The 16,237-nt window shown below is 46.8% G+C and overlaps 1 protein-coding gene across 1 annotated transcript in view; it reads left to right on the top strand.

Annotated features, from left to right (window-relative positions):
• MSRA (methionine sulfoxide reductase A) overlaps positions 1-13,115 on the top strand; it is a 379,272-nt gene extending 366,157 nt beyond the window's left edge. Inside the window, exon 6 of the mRNA XM_006081917.3 lies at positions 12,349-13,115. Within this exon, the coding sequence (XP_006081979.1) occupies positions 12,349-12,513 (165 nt within the window). The 3' untranslated portion in view covers positions 12,514-13,115. The remainder of the gene's footprint in view (positions 1-12,348) is intronic.
• Positions 13,116-16,237: the final 3,122 nt, after the last annotated feature.

The raw sequence follows: 16,237 nt of genomic DNA, 5'->3' as shown, positions 1-16,237 counted from the left end.
GTCAGTGGAGTATCCTGACCCAGAAGGGGAGAGGAGGTGGAAGGGGATGCTCAAGGGCAAGCAGGCTAGGACTTACTTCAGGAATGTCAGTCAGCAGAATGGGCAGCGAAGCCTCGGGCCTGCTGGCTTACCCCCTCCACGCTGCCACCATGCACTGCTTGCTTACCTATCCACTTTCCCTCTTGGCATCAATTAAGCTGGCAGCCTATGCCCTAACACACAAAAAAATGTGTTATTTTTTCACATGTGACCTGTGTCTCCCTGCTCTGTGCTAGTTCCTTTGATTTCTTTGAAGTGTTCAGAGGTTTCTTTATCTCTTTGAAACATCTTGTTGTTGGATCTACTTTTGTGGCCAGCGAGAACTCCTTGAAATATATCCAGTTCAAGGAACCAAGGTGAGACTCATGCTGAGAACGGCCTCGAGTCTCGCCTTGTCAGATGTGACATTTGCTTTGTGTCATTTGTGAATGTGATAAACAAGGCATATATTTCACAGTGTAGAGGTGGATGTAACATACCCTTGCTCTCACCGTCAACCTTTCATCAGGCCCCCCTTGGTCCATGGTCAGGGTCAGGGTCAGATTTTAGGGTCATGAAATGAGTCAGCAAGACCAGATGGAGGGCCATGGCAACAGCCCAGGCAAGGTCGATGGTGGCTGATCCTGGGAAGTGTCAATGCGGGTGGGGTGAGTTCTTGAACCATTCAGGATGCAGTGTCACGATTTGCTTGGTAAACATAAATTGTTACAAGACATCAGACAGGGGCGAGTTGACAATAGCAATGAGATATATGGCTTGGGGGACGTGGCTGATGATGTTGTGTTCCAGAAAGGGGACAGGAGAAGATGAATAGCTTTGGGAAGAGAAGAAGAAGAATGGCTCCAATTTTGGATGTGCCAAGGCCGAAGCTTGTGGGGTGAGGGATGAGTGGCAGGTTTCAGGAAGCAGGTAGAGAGAAGGGTCTGGGTCCCAGAAAATAGAATCTGCGTCATCATTGGTCTGAACAACACAGTACCTGGCATCTTGCTTGCATTTTCATGATCACTATATGTATATTTGAACGCCTGTTCTACATCCTATGATAGCATTCGGAATCCTGATCAGATATCAATTCTGAGAGTTTCGTCCAGGACCGCTTAAATCTTTAACACGTTAAGCACCCAGCCTGTTTTGTCTTCCAGACGGAAAATATAGTGTCAGTCACCAGTGACTGACCGGGCGCTTAACGTGTTAAGCTACTCTGGCAATGCAGAGATTCTCTGAGTGGATTAATAGGATGCAAACAAGAACCAATAGATGTGAACTTCTTAGACTTTCAGTAAGAAGCAGTGGATAGGCTGACAAGCTTTTACACCAAATTCTCATTTTGTTTCAAGGGTCATCATGAGATCAGGAGCACAGCAGAAAATCTGTGTGGTCACCGACAGGGACCTAGCTTACTGACAGGAAACAAAAGCCAGAGATAAATGGCCACATGTTGGGGGGCGGGGGGAGTATAAAAATCAAGGTTCTCAGGATCATGTCCTTGGACCGGCCTTATTTTGCATCTTTATAGTGATACTCAAAGGGGATATGTAATTTAAACATCCAGGTTTTCAGATGTTGTTAGTCTCTTTCATCAGATGGAAAGTGGGTCATGTGAGTAAATATTCTGCCATCGGCCCGGTGTATTGTCACACAGTGGACTAAAGTACTTTTTAGTTAAGAACGGGCCCCAGAGTTGGACTGCTTGGGTTCAAGTCCTGGCTCCGCTCTTCTCTGTGCCGAATGTCCTCCTTACAGAAACGGGGATCACAGTGGGTCTTTCATCAGAGGGGCTGTTAGGAATAACGCATCCAGGACGGGGCTGGTCCAGAGTGAGCACTCAGGGAAATTGTCAGCGGCACCCCCTAGCTCCTCTCCATCCCCACCCCTCCCCGACGTGCACATTCTGTTCCTGGCCTTACAGAGACAGAGATTTTCACTGAGGTCTTAATAGACGTTGATCAAGATATTTCTTCATAAAAAAATCAAAGGAACAAAGGTTATCCTCCGAGACCTGTGTCCAGATTCTCCTCAATGGCACGCCAGTCCATCCCCGCTGCGCAGCTTGTGACATTCAGTACTGGAGTGGGCGGACAGCGTGGCCACGGGCCACCAGCGCTCTGGTGTGGGACGTCTGCTCCACAGGCTGTGTCTTCATAGTAGCTAAGCTCTGCATGACATGTGAACGTGGGTTGTGCTGGGGGAAAACAAGAAAGGGCGACACGTTTTTCAGTTAGTGCGGCTCTGGTCTTCCCACTTCTCTGGGCATAATCCCTGCCACCTCAAGTCCCGCAGTGTGACATGCCAAGGGCTCCAAGAGTCATAACATCTTCAGAAACAATAGCACAGGGTGAGTTGTGCTACTGAAATGGAACATACTATTTTGAATGTGTAATCTCATCTATTCCTTAAAACAGTGCTTGGAGGTCAGTCTCCTATCCCCATTTTGCAGAAGAGAAGGCCCAGCCTCAAGGTCACGTGGTTTGGTAGAACCAGGGGTAGAACTTAGACTCCTCTTGTCACGTCCATCTGTACAGACATGATTTACTTGAGGGCCCCTGGAGAACTTCTGAGGAAGTTTTGATACTTAGAGATACAAAATGCTCCTTTAAATATAAAGTGCCTTTGTCTTAACTCCAGTTAACATGGACTTACATCACCTCAACTGGTAACCACACCAATTACATTGCTTCACCAAGTTTAAGTCGTATAAGTATCTGATGTTCTTGCCAGCCTCTCTCGAGGGAGTTCCAGTCCTCCCGCTGGTTCTGAGCCTTGAAGAAAATTAAAATTATGCCTTGGCAAAGAGCACCCATAGCCCATTTTTGATTCTTTCTTTTTCGTTTTCCCATTTTCCCCTCCTACCCTCCCTCCATCCCTGCCTCCCTCCCTCCCTTTACTCTCTAGAAAAAAATCCTGACTGTACTTCATTGCTAAGAAGCTTAAACAGCCTGAATAGAGTCTTCGTTAATCCAGACCCCTCCACCTTATCTCCACTCGGGTTTTACTCTCCCCTTTGTTAACTTATTAGCAATTAGAAGAGCCAAAGTCCTCCAATGTTGCCTCTTAGAAGTTGAGATGGTGCTGCCCGAAACCAGGAAGCAGCGTGCCCGTCACCTGCAGCTTCTGGACAGCACGCTGACAGTGCCTCAGGGAAACAGCCTTGCGGGCGTTCCCCACTGACGCACACTGTGCCATTACAGAGCCCAGCGTAAAGGGACAAAAGCTCCTTTCTCTCTTTCTTTCACGTCATTTTATATCCTCTACCATGTGAGGCTGGAAGCTAAAGCATTAAAGCAAAACATATCTTAAAGGAATTTTCTCATAGAGCTTATATTTTATTTTATAGTCCTATTTTTAGTTTCCTCTGATAAAAAAAAAAATCCCAATCATTTAATTCTCAGCCCTAGACAAGACAGTGTGAGGTTATCCATATTTCAGCCCTAGGGAGAATTTCTGCTTGCAAGCTGGCTGGCCTGTTTGCAGGTGACAGATGTGACCTACTCCAGGGCAGAGAACGTCTCGAGGGAGCTTTTAATTTCTTAATATTGAAATGAGCACAACTTTTATTGTCTTAATCAGTGGATAAAAAAATAATAAAGTTGCTCAGTCTCCTTTTTAAAATTCAGTGTAAGAGGATTTTAAGAAATTGCCATTGCTTTTTAAGCTTCTCTGTTCAGAAGATTCTTCCCGCAGTTGTGAGGATAGATGGTCACACGGCGGTTCAGTGAGACTTTGCTGAGCTGTTGTGTAGACACTGCCGCTCGGCAGGGAGAAGGTGTGTGCTCAGGTGTGTTCAGAGTGGTTGTACTTGGTGTTTGAAGAGAACAGGACTTGTCTTTCATCACTTTGCATGGGCTCAGGCACAGGCGTATCCATTTAAAGTTGCAGCAGAATCTTTTAATGAGAACTGCCTTCTTTCAGAATATATGTTGCTTTAGGTTGCATTGAGGAATATTTTTACGAATGAAGAAAGGATTTACTTGTGATAATTAATGGACCTTACAAAGTCATAATGAACATGTTTGAACAAATAATTTTATGTACAAAAAGCTGATGTGTCACATATAGTCATTCGTGTGTATTTCTTAATTTAATCCAATTTAAAACCACATTTCTTAAAAGGGAAACCTCAATTGCACGGGCAATGTGTTATTCAATTCTGGTTCCCTGGTACCTTGCACCATGCCTTAAAGGGAAACATTAGTGTTTCTTGAACTAAATTGAAAAAGAAAATTGCTTAAGGAGCCATATGTGTTTGTGTATGAATGTGAAGATAGATAGATAGATAGATAGATAGATAGATAGATAGATAGATATTGTATTCAACATAAAACAGAAAGCATTATGGTATAGAGATAAAGCCAAGATACTCAATATCAGTGTCTCTCTGCAGGGGTTATGCATTCAAAATTACTGTCAAAACTATAAAGAATTGTCAAAACTCAACAATAACAACAAATTAATTTAAAGATAGGTAAAAGATTTGAGCAGAGATGTCACCAAAGAAGATATACAGAAGTCAAATAAGAACATTAGAAGATGTATAGCAGTATCTGTCATTAGGAAAATGCACATTATAACCACGTTGAAAGACAGTTACTACACACCAGTTACAATGGCTAAATTAAAAATAATAAGTGCTGACAAGGATGCAGGGCAAACAGTGCTAGTGGGAATGTAAAATGGTACACCAGTTTGGGAAACCATTTGGAAATGTCTCCTCAGATTGAATATGCTTTTGCCATGTGACCCAGCAGTCCAACTCCTAAATGTTTACCTAAGAGAATGAAGATTTATGTGCACACAAAAACCTATACCAGAATATTTATAGCAGCTTTATTCATAATAGCCCCAAACTGGAAACAACCCTGATGTCCTTCAGTTGATGAATGGATATCCAAACTGTGCTGTGTATTCACCTGAGAAGGCCCTAATATCTCACCTCTAGCTGACTTTGAGGCCCTGTGCAGGCAAAGAGAAAAAGTTTAGGCAGAGCTAAAAGCTTCTGTAGCCATAAGGCTCTATGTTTGCTCCAATGTTCACACAGAGCTAGAAGGTGGGAGACATTGCTTCACCGTATGTAAGGAACCCTGCCTATTTGCTAACCGTGTGGAGATGTCAGTGTCCACACGTGAAAGGGAAAACAAACTTTACAGAATTAGCCCGAAAGTCACTAACCAGTGAACAGCAACAGCAGCAATAACAAACCGATTTTCAGATTTACATCATATAATTTTAAATGTCCAGTTTTCAAGAAAAATATTATGAGACAAACATGGAAGTACAGCTTACTAGACAAAGACTTTAAATCAGCTGTTATAAACTGATAAAAGCTATTATGCTGGAAGAACTAAAGGGAACCATGTCTAAAGAATTAAAGAAAAAGCGAGAACAGTGTCTCACCAAATAAAGTATATCAATAAAAAGTTAGACATTACTTTTAAAAAAGAACAGAATAGAAATTCTGGACTAAGTAGAACAAAAACACACAAACCAATCACTAATGGGGCTGTGTTTTCAGAAGAAAGATGAGGAAGAGGAGATAAGTTCATTGAGATTATTCAGCCTGAGGGACAGAAATGGAAAGAAATAGTGATATTTGTTTCTTTATAGTGTGATAAATAAAATCCAATAAAATAGTTATCTGCGGGGAGGGGAGCACAATTTCGAAAAGGCTCTGGAACTCAAGGCTCAAAGGAAAGAACATGTTTAACAGGAGGGCGAGCCCCTAGCTTAACTTCTCATTTTACAGTTGAGGAAACTGAGGCCCAGATGGTGGAAAACTGCCCAGTGATGGACATGGATGTCTGCCTGTTCCTCAGTTGCAGTGAGGACCGTCCCAGTGGACCCCAGACCGCCCCAGTTTTAGCTCTGACAGTGCCGCATCCTGAGCAGCCCCCTAGTCCGGGCAAGTCATGACCGATGGCCACTCTGTCTGCAGTTCAAATCCGGATGAATCCTCTTTCTCCGAATCCCTGAGACTTGGGCATGAAGGAGAAATGGTGGCATTCAGAAAAGTTCCTTTTCCTCGCAGAATTCAGTGCACTAAACTGAAGCCGCTGGCATTTTGCTTTAAGTCCCTTTCTATTGAACCTTTCAGAATGAAGGCGCTTTCCTCTTTATGTAATCTGCATTTCATCCCCAAGGTGAACGCCAGTGTCCTTGGCTTCCTCTGGAAAGTGACAAGTAGGTTCCTTTGTATACTAAATGCGAAGGATATAACAAAAACAGCTGATGGTTTTTTACTTCAGATATGAAAAATAAGTTAATTGATTACAGATATGAAAAAGCAATTATCACCCTCAGAGCTATATACAGGAGAGAGAGAGAGAGAGAGAGAGAGAGAGAGACAGAGAGAGAGAGAGAGAGAGAGAGAGATTGATTTTCTATAAAAATGAAAGCCATGAAAAGAAAACTCATATAGGAGACGTCATTGGAATTCTTTTTCAGAACCACAGTCCTCAAAGGAAAGATCAAATCCAGAGAAAGCAGCAGCCCTTGAGTGTGTGATTGACATTAGTATCTCATGGGTGCAGGAAGCACTGTGAAGCCAGAGCAAATGGGCCGTGGCACCTTCCAGCCATGCAACCTGACCTCTGGGGGGAGGGCAGGGGATGCTGGTGACCACTAAGGCCATCTACCACACTGGTTGCCTGGGACAGAGCTTCTCAAATTCTAACATGCACTTGGATTGCCTGGAGATGATTGTAAAAAAAAATAGATTCTGATTCAGCAGGTCTGGAGAGGGGCCCCATTTTGCATTTCTGACAAGCTGACGGCCCATTGTCCACACTCTGAGGAGCTAGAGTGAAGCTCCAAATCCTTACTGGCCACACTGCCCGCCCCTCTCCCCCTTCTCTGCTGGTAGCTATCGTTTTATGTTGCAAACCAAGAAAAACACCCTTGCCAGTCAGAAGGGACTTGTGACTTACCTCGAGGGTGAGGGGGACACAGAGGAATGGACAACGAAAGCTGCAGAGTCTGGGAAGGGCAGAGTGCAGGGCCACGCCACTGCCCTGAGGGGCCAAAAGCATTCCATTTAGAGGCCACCATTTGCATCAGCAGGTTTTGTTAATGGATACAATTAGATCTAACTGTGTCACCTCTTTTTCTACTCTACCTCCCTTCGTCCCACAAAGCTGTGAAGGGTCAGTGCCGCTCCGACTGGGCCCCATAGAGGCCACGGCCCCCTTTGGGCACTGTTCTTCCGCTCGCCCTGATTTGTTGCCCTTGCTGTGCCCCCTGTTCCTGATGACTTATAGGGGTGATCCTGTGGTTCCGAGCCTGGAGCTCCTGTAGTTCCCAGAATTCATCATGGGCCGGGCAAACCTGCTTCCTGCACACCTGCCGCTTTGTGGGTGCTCTGGGCCGTCCTGAACTGGATACGCATGAGCCTCAGCTCAGCTCAGAATAGATGGTGTTTTTCTGTCTGGTGGTTTTCTTTAAAAGCCATGCCAGTCATTTTATGTCCTTTCCCAGAAGTTCTGATTGATGGCAATCTGGTCAGCCAGAAGCTGCCAGTGGAATAAAACTGCTGACTTGGGCAAGGGCCTTGGCTGAGCTTATTAAGCTTCAACAGTGTGTGCATGTGCTTGTGTGTCTGCACGTGCGCATGTGTGTGTGTGCATGTGTGTGTGTGCTCAGGATAGAAACAGAGCATGGAATTCCATGCAGTTGAATCTGGGAGGAACTGAAGGAGTCTCTCGGTTCCCACAGGGAAAGTAGGACCCAAGGAGTGGACTATGCCCGGTACGTGCTCCCTGCTGCCACTAGAGGGCGCAGTGAGCAATAATCCCTGCCTCCTGCTTCCTGCCCCACAGCCTTTGTCTCTAAGGCAGGCCTGGTTGGCCCCTGGGCAATAGTTCCAGGTGGAGTTCTTAAAAGTCAATCCCCAATTTTCTGTGGTTTGAATCGTAATTTGGATTTCAGTTCATGGAAACACATTTCTCACCATTAAAACATTTTTCAAAAGTGAGCCTAAAATAAAATGAAACATACATTTATACTTTATGAATAATTATCCAAGAACCCAACATCAAATAAGGCTAAAAATTCCTTGAGTGGTGGAGGAGGTGGGGTTAGCCTGGCCTAGACATAATGAGGCTTTAAAACACATGAATCTGATGAGGTTGGCACTTGGATCCCTTCTCCCGCTCCTGCTGGCTTTCCCTTTGGCAGCTCAGCCGTTTTTCTGGTGTGGGGCTTCGCTGTGCTTGAATTAGTCATCTCTCTTAACAACGTCCAATTAGATATGCCTGCATGTTTCCAGAACCCGGTGAATGGGCAATGGGCAGTGGTCATGATGGCTTTGGACTTGGTGGTCCTTTCTGAAGATTCTGAATACTGGGCCATGGCTGGTGTAGATGGAGGCTTACGTAAGGAGGGCGAGATGGATGGGCCAGCTTTCCTCCAACCTGGGGCATGATGGGAAAGGGAGCCGGTACTGTTGTGTAGTTACAATATGCCAGGTGCTATGCACTTTTTATGCTTTATCTTGGATTCTCACAATAGCACAGTGAGCTGGGTGTTGTGCCCATTTTACAGACAGAAAATCTATTTCCAGAGCGAAAATGATAAGAGAAAAAAGCCATAGGAGGCTTCCTGGGCCTATCTAAGAAAGAGTGAGGTAAAGTATGTGAGAAAAGCATGACTGATTCCATGAGGTGATCTTCCAGAGATATCTGAACCAGGTGGCACAGCCTGTAACATCAGCAAGAAAAAATATGCCACAATCAAGAAGTCAATAAGAGGGGGGGATAGAGGAGTGAGGATGGGATATTAGGCCCAGATCAGCTCTTCCTCTGGAGCTGTCCTGGCTGAGGAACCTAGCGGAGAAGGGGCTTGAGGGGCTGGCTCTGTGTGGGGACGGACCCAGCCTGGAGCCTGGAGAGGTGGAGGACGGACTCTGGGGAGGGGAGGACAATGCAAAACTGGCCATCACAGACAAGACCTAAATAAGCAGAAAGGGCCAGAAGGGGCCCTGGGTCCCTGGCCCTGCATCCCGCTGAGTGTGTCTGAGCAACAGGCCCTGGGAGGTGGCTGAGGGGAGTGACTTCCTCTTGTCAAGTGAGAAAACAGATGCCAGGCTGTGGGGAAGAAGGGAACATAGAGACCAGGTGGGATTTTTCCTCTGCCTACTTCCTCTTCTTTCATATCCGGTTTCTTCGGTGCATTTTTGTCCCCCTGCCCCCAGTTTTAGAGCCACAGCTCAGTGCTGAGTGGCGGCCTCAGCCTGGAGTTGGTGGACTGCAGTGTGGACTGTAGGCCTGGGGGCTCCAGCATGTGTCTGCCACACAGACAAGGCCTGTCCAGAATGTCCCAGGTGAAGGGGAGGTGGAGGAGGGCAGCATAGCCCTGTTTCTGTGGATTTTCATCACTGTTGATGGTGTTTTCCTCTCAAATAAAAGTGAATTGTCTGCCATCTTGTGGCAGAGGCCTGGTACTGCCTGGGCCCCGCCTTCAGGCCTCCCTTCCCATTGCTTTCCCCAAAGCAATGCTGCCCCTCTGGGCTGGTGGGTGGGTGGGGGGTCAGTGAGAGCTGATGTGGGGAGGAGGAGGGAGCCTGGTAATTTTGGCAATAGCGTCACAGGCCACAGGCGCCAGTCTCAGGTAGAGAAGCTTCTGGGAAGGCCGTCCTTGTTGGTATAGGGAGGACTGCTGTCTGTGAAAGGGAAGTTCATCCCAGGGGCAGTGCCTGAGGAGGTGACCCCCAAGAAGGACAGAGCCCTGGTGAGGCGGGTGAGCAGAGAGGTGGGCAGACCTGGGAGCCAGTCATGGCCCTGAGGGTGATGGAGACAGTGGAGGTTAGAGGATCTCAGCAGTGTAGCCATAGTGGGGGGAATTCTGAGGTCAGTTTCTAATGTCATGCAGAATGTGAAAGACTCATGTCAGTGTTTGTCGAGAGTCTGGGGTAGGACCTGGAGGGGCACAACTCCCCATGGCTGTGCCTGCAGCAGTGTGAGTGGAAGAGCTGGGAGGGGAGCACCTCCATGGCTGTGCCTGCAGCAGTGTGAGTGGATGAGCTCAGAGTGGAGTGGAGCACCTCCCATGGCTGTGCCTGCAGCAGTGTGAATGGAGGAACTCAGAGGGGAGCACCTCCATAGCTGTGCCTGCAGCAGTGTGAGTGCACAAGCTCAGAGGGTGTCCCTGGGTTGCAGATCTAGTGAGGGTGTGAACTGCACTTGTATATCCCAAATCCTCAGGAACCAACCTTTTATTTGGAACTTGGGTACGGCTCCAAGAAATAAGAGAGGATTTTAAATCCGCCCTAAACGGTCCCTGGCTCTCTGAAGTTGGGCCAGGAATGCCAAGTCCCAACCTTGCATCATTTTCTTCCCACAAGCTCTCAGCCTGGACACCCCAAGACCTTGTGCTTATCATCGTCACCAGAATCCTCCCTGCCACAGCCACCTCCTGTCCCGAAGGCATCCTTCGGTGGCATTTCTTCATGTGCAAATACTAGTGATAAATTAAGTGAATGTGTTGCCACTGTACACATTGGCGCTGATCCGTTTTCCATCACAATGAGGTCCTTCCCAACTCTAACTCTAACCAGGACAGTTAGGCCATCCCAGCTTCTCATTCTCACTGACGTTCTGCGTCCAGAAAACAACACAGGCAGCAAATGCTGAGTTAGCCGGCGGTCAGTCACGGAGGCAGAGAGCATGTGAGGTTTGGGGAGCAGACGGATTTTGCAAATGGAATCTGGTGCTTCTAGAATCATTAGAAGGGCCGTTGGAGTGAAGGGAAAGGCACCCCTGGATGTCAGGATATCAGGAAGTTACAGAAATCACTAGAAATCATTGCCGATGACGCCACTTGTCAGCGTGGGAGTGGACAGCTCTCGGGAGGAGCTGGCAGTCTGAGGTGTGCTGTCTGGGTGTACCTGTGCCCATCCTCGCAGCCGCACCTTGAGAGCAGTGGCTTCTCCCTGGACCTGGCCTGCCAGGTCCCACCCGTGCCTCTCCCATAAGTGGCATGTAAACCCGAGTGCTGTGGCAATAGAACCGGGACATGGAGTTTCCAAGCTTCCAGCCGATGCAATGCCAGTGAGCCGAGAATGCCCGTATCTGACACACACTGTTAAAGATAGACGATGATCATAGAACTTCCTTCAGATGGCTGTTGTGAGGCTAATGTGAAGCCTCGGTGCAGAGTGCGGCATATGGTGAGCCCTCGATAATTGCTGGTTTACAAAAAAGTGTCAAAACTGAAATCAGAATGGCCGCTCGTCGTTATTTCTAACCCCTGGAAGGAGACTGGCTGCTCCGGAGCGGTGGGGTCCAGCCCACCCACTGTGGTGAGGATGCTGCCTCTCCCCATCCGGCCTGCTTGTCAGGTCCTCACTGTGCTGGGAGGAGGTTCCGGAGAAAGGTGCAAGTTCTCAGGGGAAAACTGTGGCAGGGAATCATGCTGAATTTTAATATGGGATTCCCGACACTCTGCAGATGTGCGGACTGATGGACAGTCGGAGATGGGTCAGTCCCCTTTAGGAAGCACAAGCCCCAGACCCCGCCTAGCACTGTCCAGAATGGGATCCGAGAAGCTGGGGCCGAGTCTCTGTAGCCTTGTGCTCAAATGCTGCAGGCAGCCTGGAACAGGAAGAATTGGGGCACAGCTGAAATCCAAACGGGAAAGCAAACAGCTAAGATCCATGGGGAACAATGTCTGTTTCTTAATCCGTCTCCTGCCCCAAATAGATCCGCTCTCCTCCCCCAACTTGTGTTGACGTGTCTGTTTCTTTCCCTGTCAGCAGGTGCCACCAGGCCTTCAACTAGGTCAGGGGCAGTGATGAGCCCACACAGGCCCTCAGGCCATGTCCTCCCCTCACCCTGCTCTCCAGGCTCCCGGGCCTGGAGTCACCAAGCCGGGACCCCAAGTGACCTCCTGCTGCCCAGGGCATCCTGGCCAGGCCCCTGCTCCCTAGAACCACAGGAAATGAGTGGGGGATCCTGTGAGGTGGCAGGGGCCATGAGCTGGAGGCAGAGGGCAGCTCTGGGTGGTGCTGCAGCCCTCCCTGCCCTGTTCTGCAGGTACCCCTTCATCTCCTCCCTGCAGCCCTGCTGAGTGCCCTCGGAGACCCCCATTCTTCCAGGGCAGCCAGGGAGCCACTCGCCCCTGCTGTTTCCCCTGGGAAATCAAGAATGATATAGTTTGCCCAGAATAACTCGGCTGGGAAGTGGCAAAGCCAGGCCCACAAGGACCAACTGCACATCCCTAGCCACCAGTGTCGGCCTTCCTCCCAGCCCGCTGTGTCCCTCCCTTTGTCTCAGGACCATCTCTGCCCAGGATCAGGTCCTGATGATGCCTTTCTCCACACAGGTCCTGTCAGAGAATGGCTACGGCCCGATCACGACCGACATTCGGGAGGGACAGACGTTCTACTACGCCGAGGATTACCACCAGCAGTACCTGAGCAAGAACCCTGACGGCTACTGCGGCCTGGGGGGCACCGGGGTGTCCTGTCCGCTGGGCATTAAAAAGTAACATCTCCCCATGTGGCTGGCCCTCGAAGTCACAGCCAAAACGCTTCAGACAAATTGGGCAGTTCCGTGCTTCACGTCACTGGCTTTTAGAAATGCAGGGAGCAAAGAGGGCTTGGTAAACACCTGGTTTATTGAGGTGTGATTTACATGAAGCGCCATGCCAAGTTGATAACACGTAATTTATCTCCTAATCAGCTGTGGTGGGAGTAGAGCTGTGAAATTCTTTGGATCATTTGGGGTCTGAATGAGGATAATGAATACTCTGTGTTCACTTTTCTCCTGCTGTGGTGCCTGCCATGGAAGCCAGGGAAGGAGGGGGAGACGTTGGGCCGGATGGGGCATGCTGGAAATCCTCCATCTGAGCCCAGGCCCCTCACACACCCTGCGCCCTCCAGTGCCTTAAAATTCGCAAACATTTATAGCCTCAACGAATCATTCCCTGAAATACTTTGCTCTCTGGCCTTGCACATGTGTAAGGCGCGCTCTCTCTCCTCGGCCCTCCTGCGGCAGAGAACATGGGCGTGAGCTTGATGAATTCTAATGCGCTGCTTACAGCTATGAGAATTGCTTGTTCTAATAAAGGCTACAATCTAATAATACAAACTGAGTGATGTCTCATCTGTCTTTTGCTTGTTCGGGTAGGATATTCCTAAGCATTGTAAGATAAAGGCCTGAGTCATTCTTCCCCAAATGGGAAATAAGATTGAAATTTTCGAAAAACATGTACACCTCTGGCTCCTTGCAACTTTAGTAAGAATAACTGGTTTTCACATACATGATACAGCTATCACATTGGGGACTATGCTAGTTCAGAGTCTTTATACTCAAGACAAGAAGAGGTGGGGGCCTGAGCAGTAACCATGTAACCACATGAATGAATAGGACAATTATGGGCCCTGAGAAACGACATGGAGGTGATTGGTAGCAGAAGGTAGTAAGTTGTGTCTGAGGTGGTCACCTCGAGGGCTGTCTCACCCACACTGGTCAGTGGAGGCCTCTGTGTGGTGGTGAAGCTTAAGTTGAGAACTGAATGATCTTAATGATGCAAAGGATACATGGAAACACAGGTTGTGGGAGGAGCACAGAGCTATGTGGGGCAGGAGACGGATTAGGAAATAGACATTCCTCCCCATGGATCTTAGTCTGTCTCTTCCTTTTCCCTCTGGGATTTCTGCTGTGCCCTAAGCACAGATACACCTAATCACCATCAGCACCCCCACTTTGGTTACTGGAAGGAAATGCCTTCTAAATAGAACCACCAGGACGTACAAATGGCAAAGACAGGGAGGAATGTGTAGTGATGCAGAAACAAAAAGGCCAGGGCTGGAATAGTGTGAATTCATAAGGGTGGCGCCCCCATAATGGGAGCTCCCTCGCTTGGTCATGTGAGGACACAGCTCAGAGGCTGCTGTTCACCCTCCAGGAAGCAGGCTCTCAACAGACACCAGACCTGTTGGCACCTTGATCTTGGACTTCTCAGCCTCCAGAACTGTGAGAAATAAATGTTTGCTACTTAAGCCACCTAGTTTTTGTTATAGCAGCTCAAGCTGACTAAGACAGTGGACTGTGCTGATCTTTTTGTTCCTCCAGATCCAGACTCAACACTTCGTCATTTTATCTTGCTCTGTGTCCTGTGACTCCTGAAGGGGCTCTAACTCCAGGCTTCCTTGTTCTCTTGCTCTAATCTGGCTCTGGCCCAATTATGTAAAAAGGGGGCACTAGCAGAAAATTGCGGGAGAGAGAGGAGTTAGGTCACAGGATGTGCTCTCCCTGCAGGACCCCATGGGTTGGCTGTCTGTGGGTGGTATACGCTCCGTACTGAGGCTCATTGTGACCTACAGCACCATCATTTGGGGGTTTACCTAAACCCTGTTCACTTTGTACCTGTTCTCTGTATGAAGGAACCTTTCCTTCAGTACCCAGTTTGAGTGTTCCATCTGTTTCCTGGCAAGGCCTTCATAGACACAAATAGGGAAGGTAAACGTTCTTCCATAATTACTTCCAAAAATTACTATAGGAAGATGCTGCTGTTCTATGTTCATGTCAATTAAGTAAAGGTATTTTAAAAATACTATATTATGTAGAACCATAGGTTTTAAAGATGAAATGACTTTTATAGATGATTTTATTATTTTATTATTTTTCCCTTTCTTTTTTAATCTTTATTGTTGAAAGTATTACCTATGACCCCTCCTTTCCCCCATTAACCTCTTCCAGTCTCCTGTCTCCCTCCTCCCCCCCCCCCAAGGCCCTCACCACCCTGTTGTCTGTATCCAGGGGTTATGCATATATGCATACAAGTTCATTGGTTGATCTCTTCCCACCCACCCTCCCCTGCTTTCCCTCTGAGGTTCAATAGCCTGTTCATGCTTCTGGGTCTATTTTTGTTCATCAGTTTATTTGGTTCATTAGATTCCACATATGAGTGAGATCATGTGATACTTACCTTTCTCTGACTGATTTATTTTGCTTAGCATAATAGTCTCCAGCTCCTTCCATGCTGTCTCAAAGGGAAAGAGATCCTTCTTTTTTACAGATGCATAGTATTCCTTTGTTTTTTTAAATTTCACTTTCCAATCATTCACCGCCAGTTTATACAAATACAGTTGATTTTTGCACATTAATTCTGTATGCTGTCACCTTAAAAACCTCATTAATTCTAGTTTCTTTTGTTTCTATGGGATTTTCTATATAGAAGACCATGTCATCAGCAATAGAGACAGTTGTACTTCTTTATTTTTCATCTGTATGCCTTCCCTCCCCACCTTTCCTTATGCAGAACTTGATCTCCTGTATGATGTGGAATGGAAGTGATAAGAGCAGACATCCTTGACTTGGGGAAGCTTTTCACCATTAAATATGATGATAGTTAGATATTTCATACAAACTTTTTGTCAAGTCTCCTATTCCTAGTTAGCAGAAAGTTGTTGTTTTTTAAAAATATATTTTATTGATTTTTTACAGAGAGGAAGGGAGAGGGATAGAGAGCTAGAAACATCGATGAGAGAGAAACACTGATCAGCTGTCCCCTGCACACTCCCCACTGGGGATGTGCCCACAACCAAGGTACATACCCCTGACCGGAATCGAACCTGGGACCCCTCAGTCCACAGGCCGACGCTTTATCCACTGAGCCAAACCGGCCAGGGCAAGTTGTTTTTTTAATATAAATCAGGAATATATGTTGGATTTTGACAATGATATTTTGAAACTGCGAGATGATCATATGGATGTCTTTATTAGTCTGTGAATATGGTGAATTACATTGATTTTTTAACTTGTTAAATCAACCTTTTTTTCTGGAATAAATCTATTTGATCATGATATAGTATCCCTTTTATATAATGTTGAACTTGATCTGCTAAAATTTCCTTAAGAACTTTTGCTTTCATGTATATGAGGGATATTGGTCTGAGTTTTCTTGTAATGTCTTTGTCTGATTTATGGTATCAGGTTAATGCTGGCCTCACAGAATCATTTGGGAGGCATTCCCTCTTCTTCAGGTTTCTAGAAAAGTGAGTTAGAATTGATATGAGTTTTTCTTTAAATGTTTCATAAAATTTGCCAGTGAAAACATCTACATTTTAGTTTTCTTTGTGAGAGGGTTTTTCATTGCAAATTCAATTAGTTTAACGGACATAGGGCTATTAAGATGATCTATTTCTTCCTGAATGAGCTTTGCTAGTTTTTGTTTTACATGACATTTATCTATCTTATTTATTGAC

This window comes from Myotis lucifugus, unplaced genomic scaffold (assembly GCF_000147115.1).
Source record: "Myotis lucifugus unplaced genomic scaffold, Myoluc2.0 scaffold_1, whole genome shotgun sequence".
Taxonomy (NCBI): domain Eukaryota; kingdom Metazoa; phylum Chordata; class Mammalia; order Chiroptera; family Vespertilionidae; genus Myotis; species Myotis lucifugus.
This window is presented reverse-complemented; position numbering and strand designations above follow the sequence as displayed.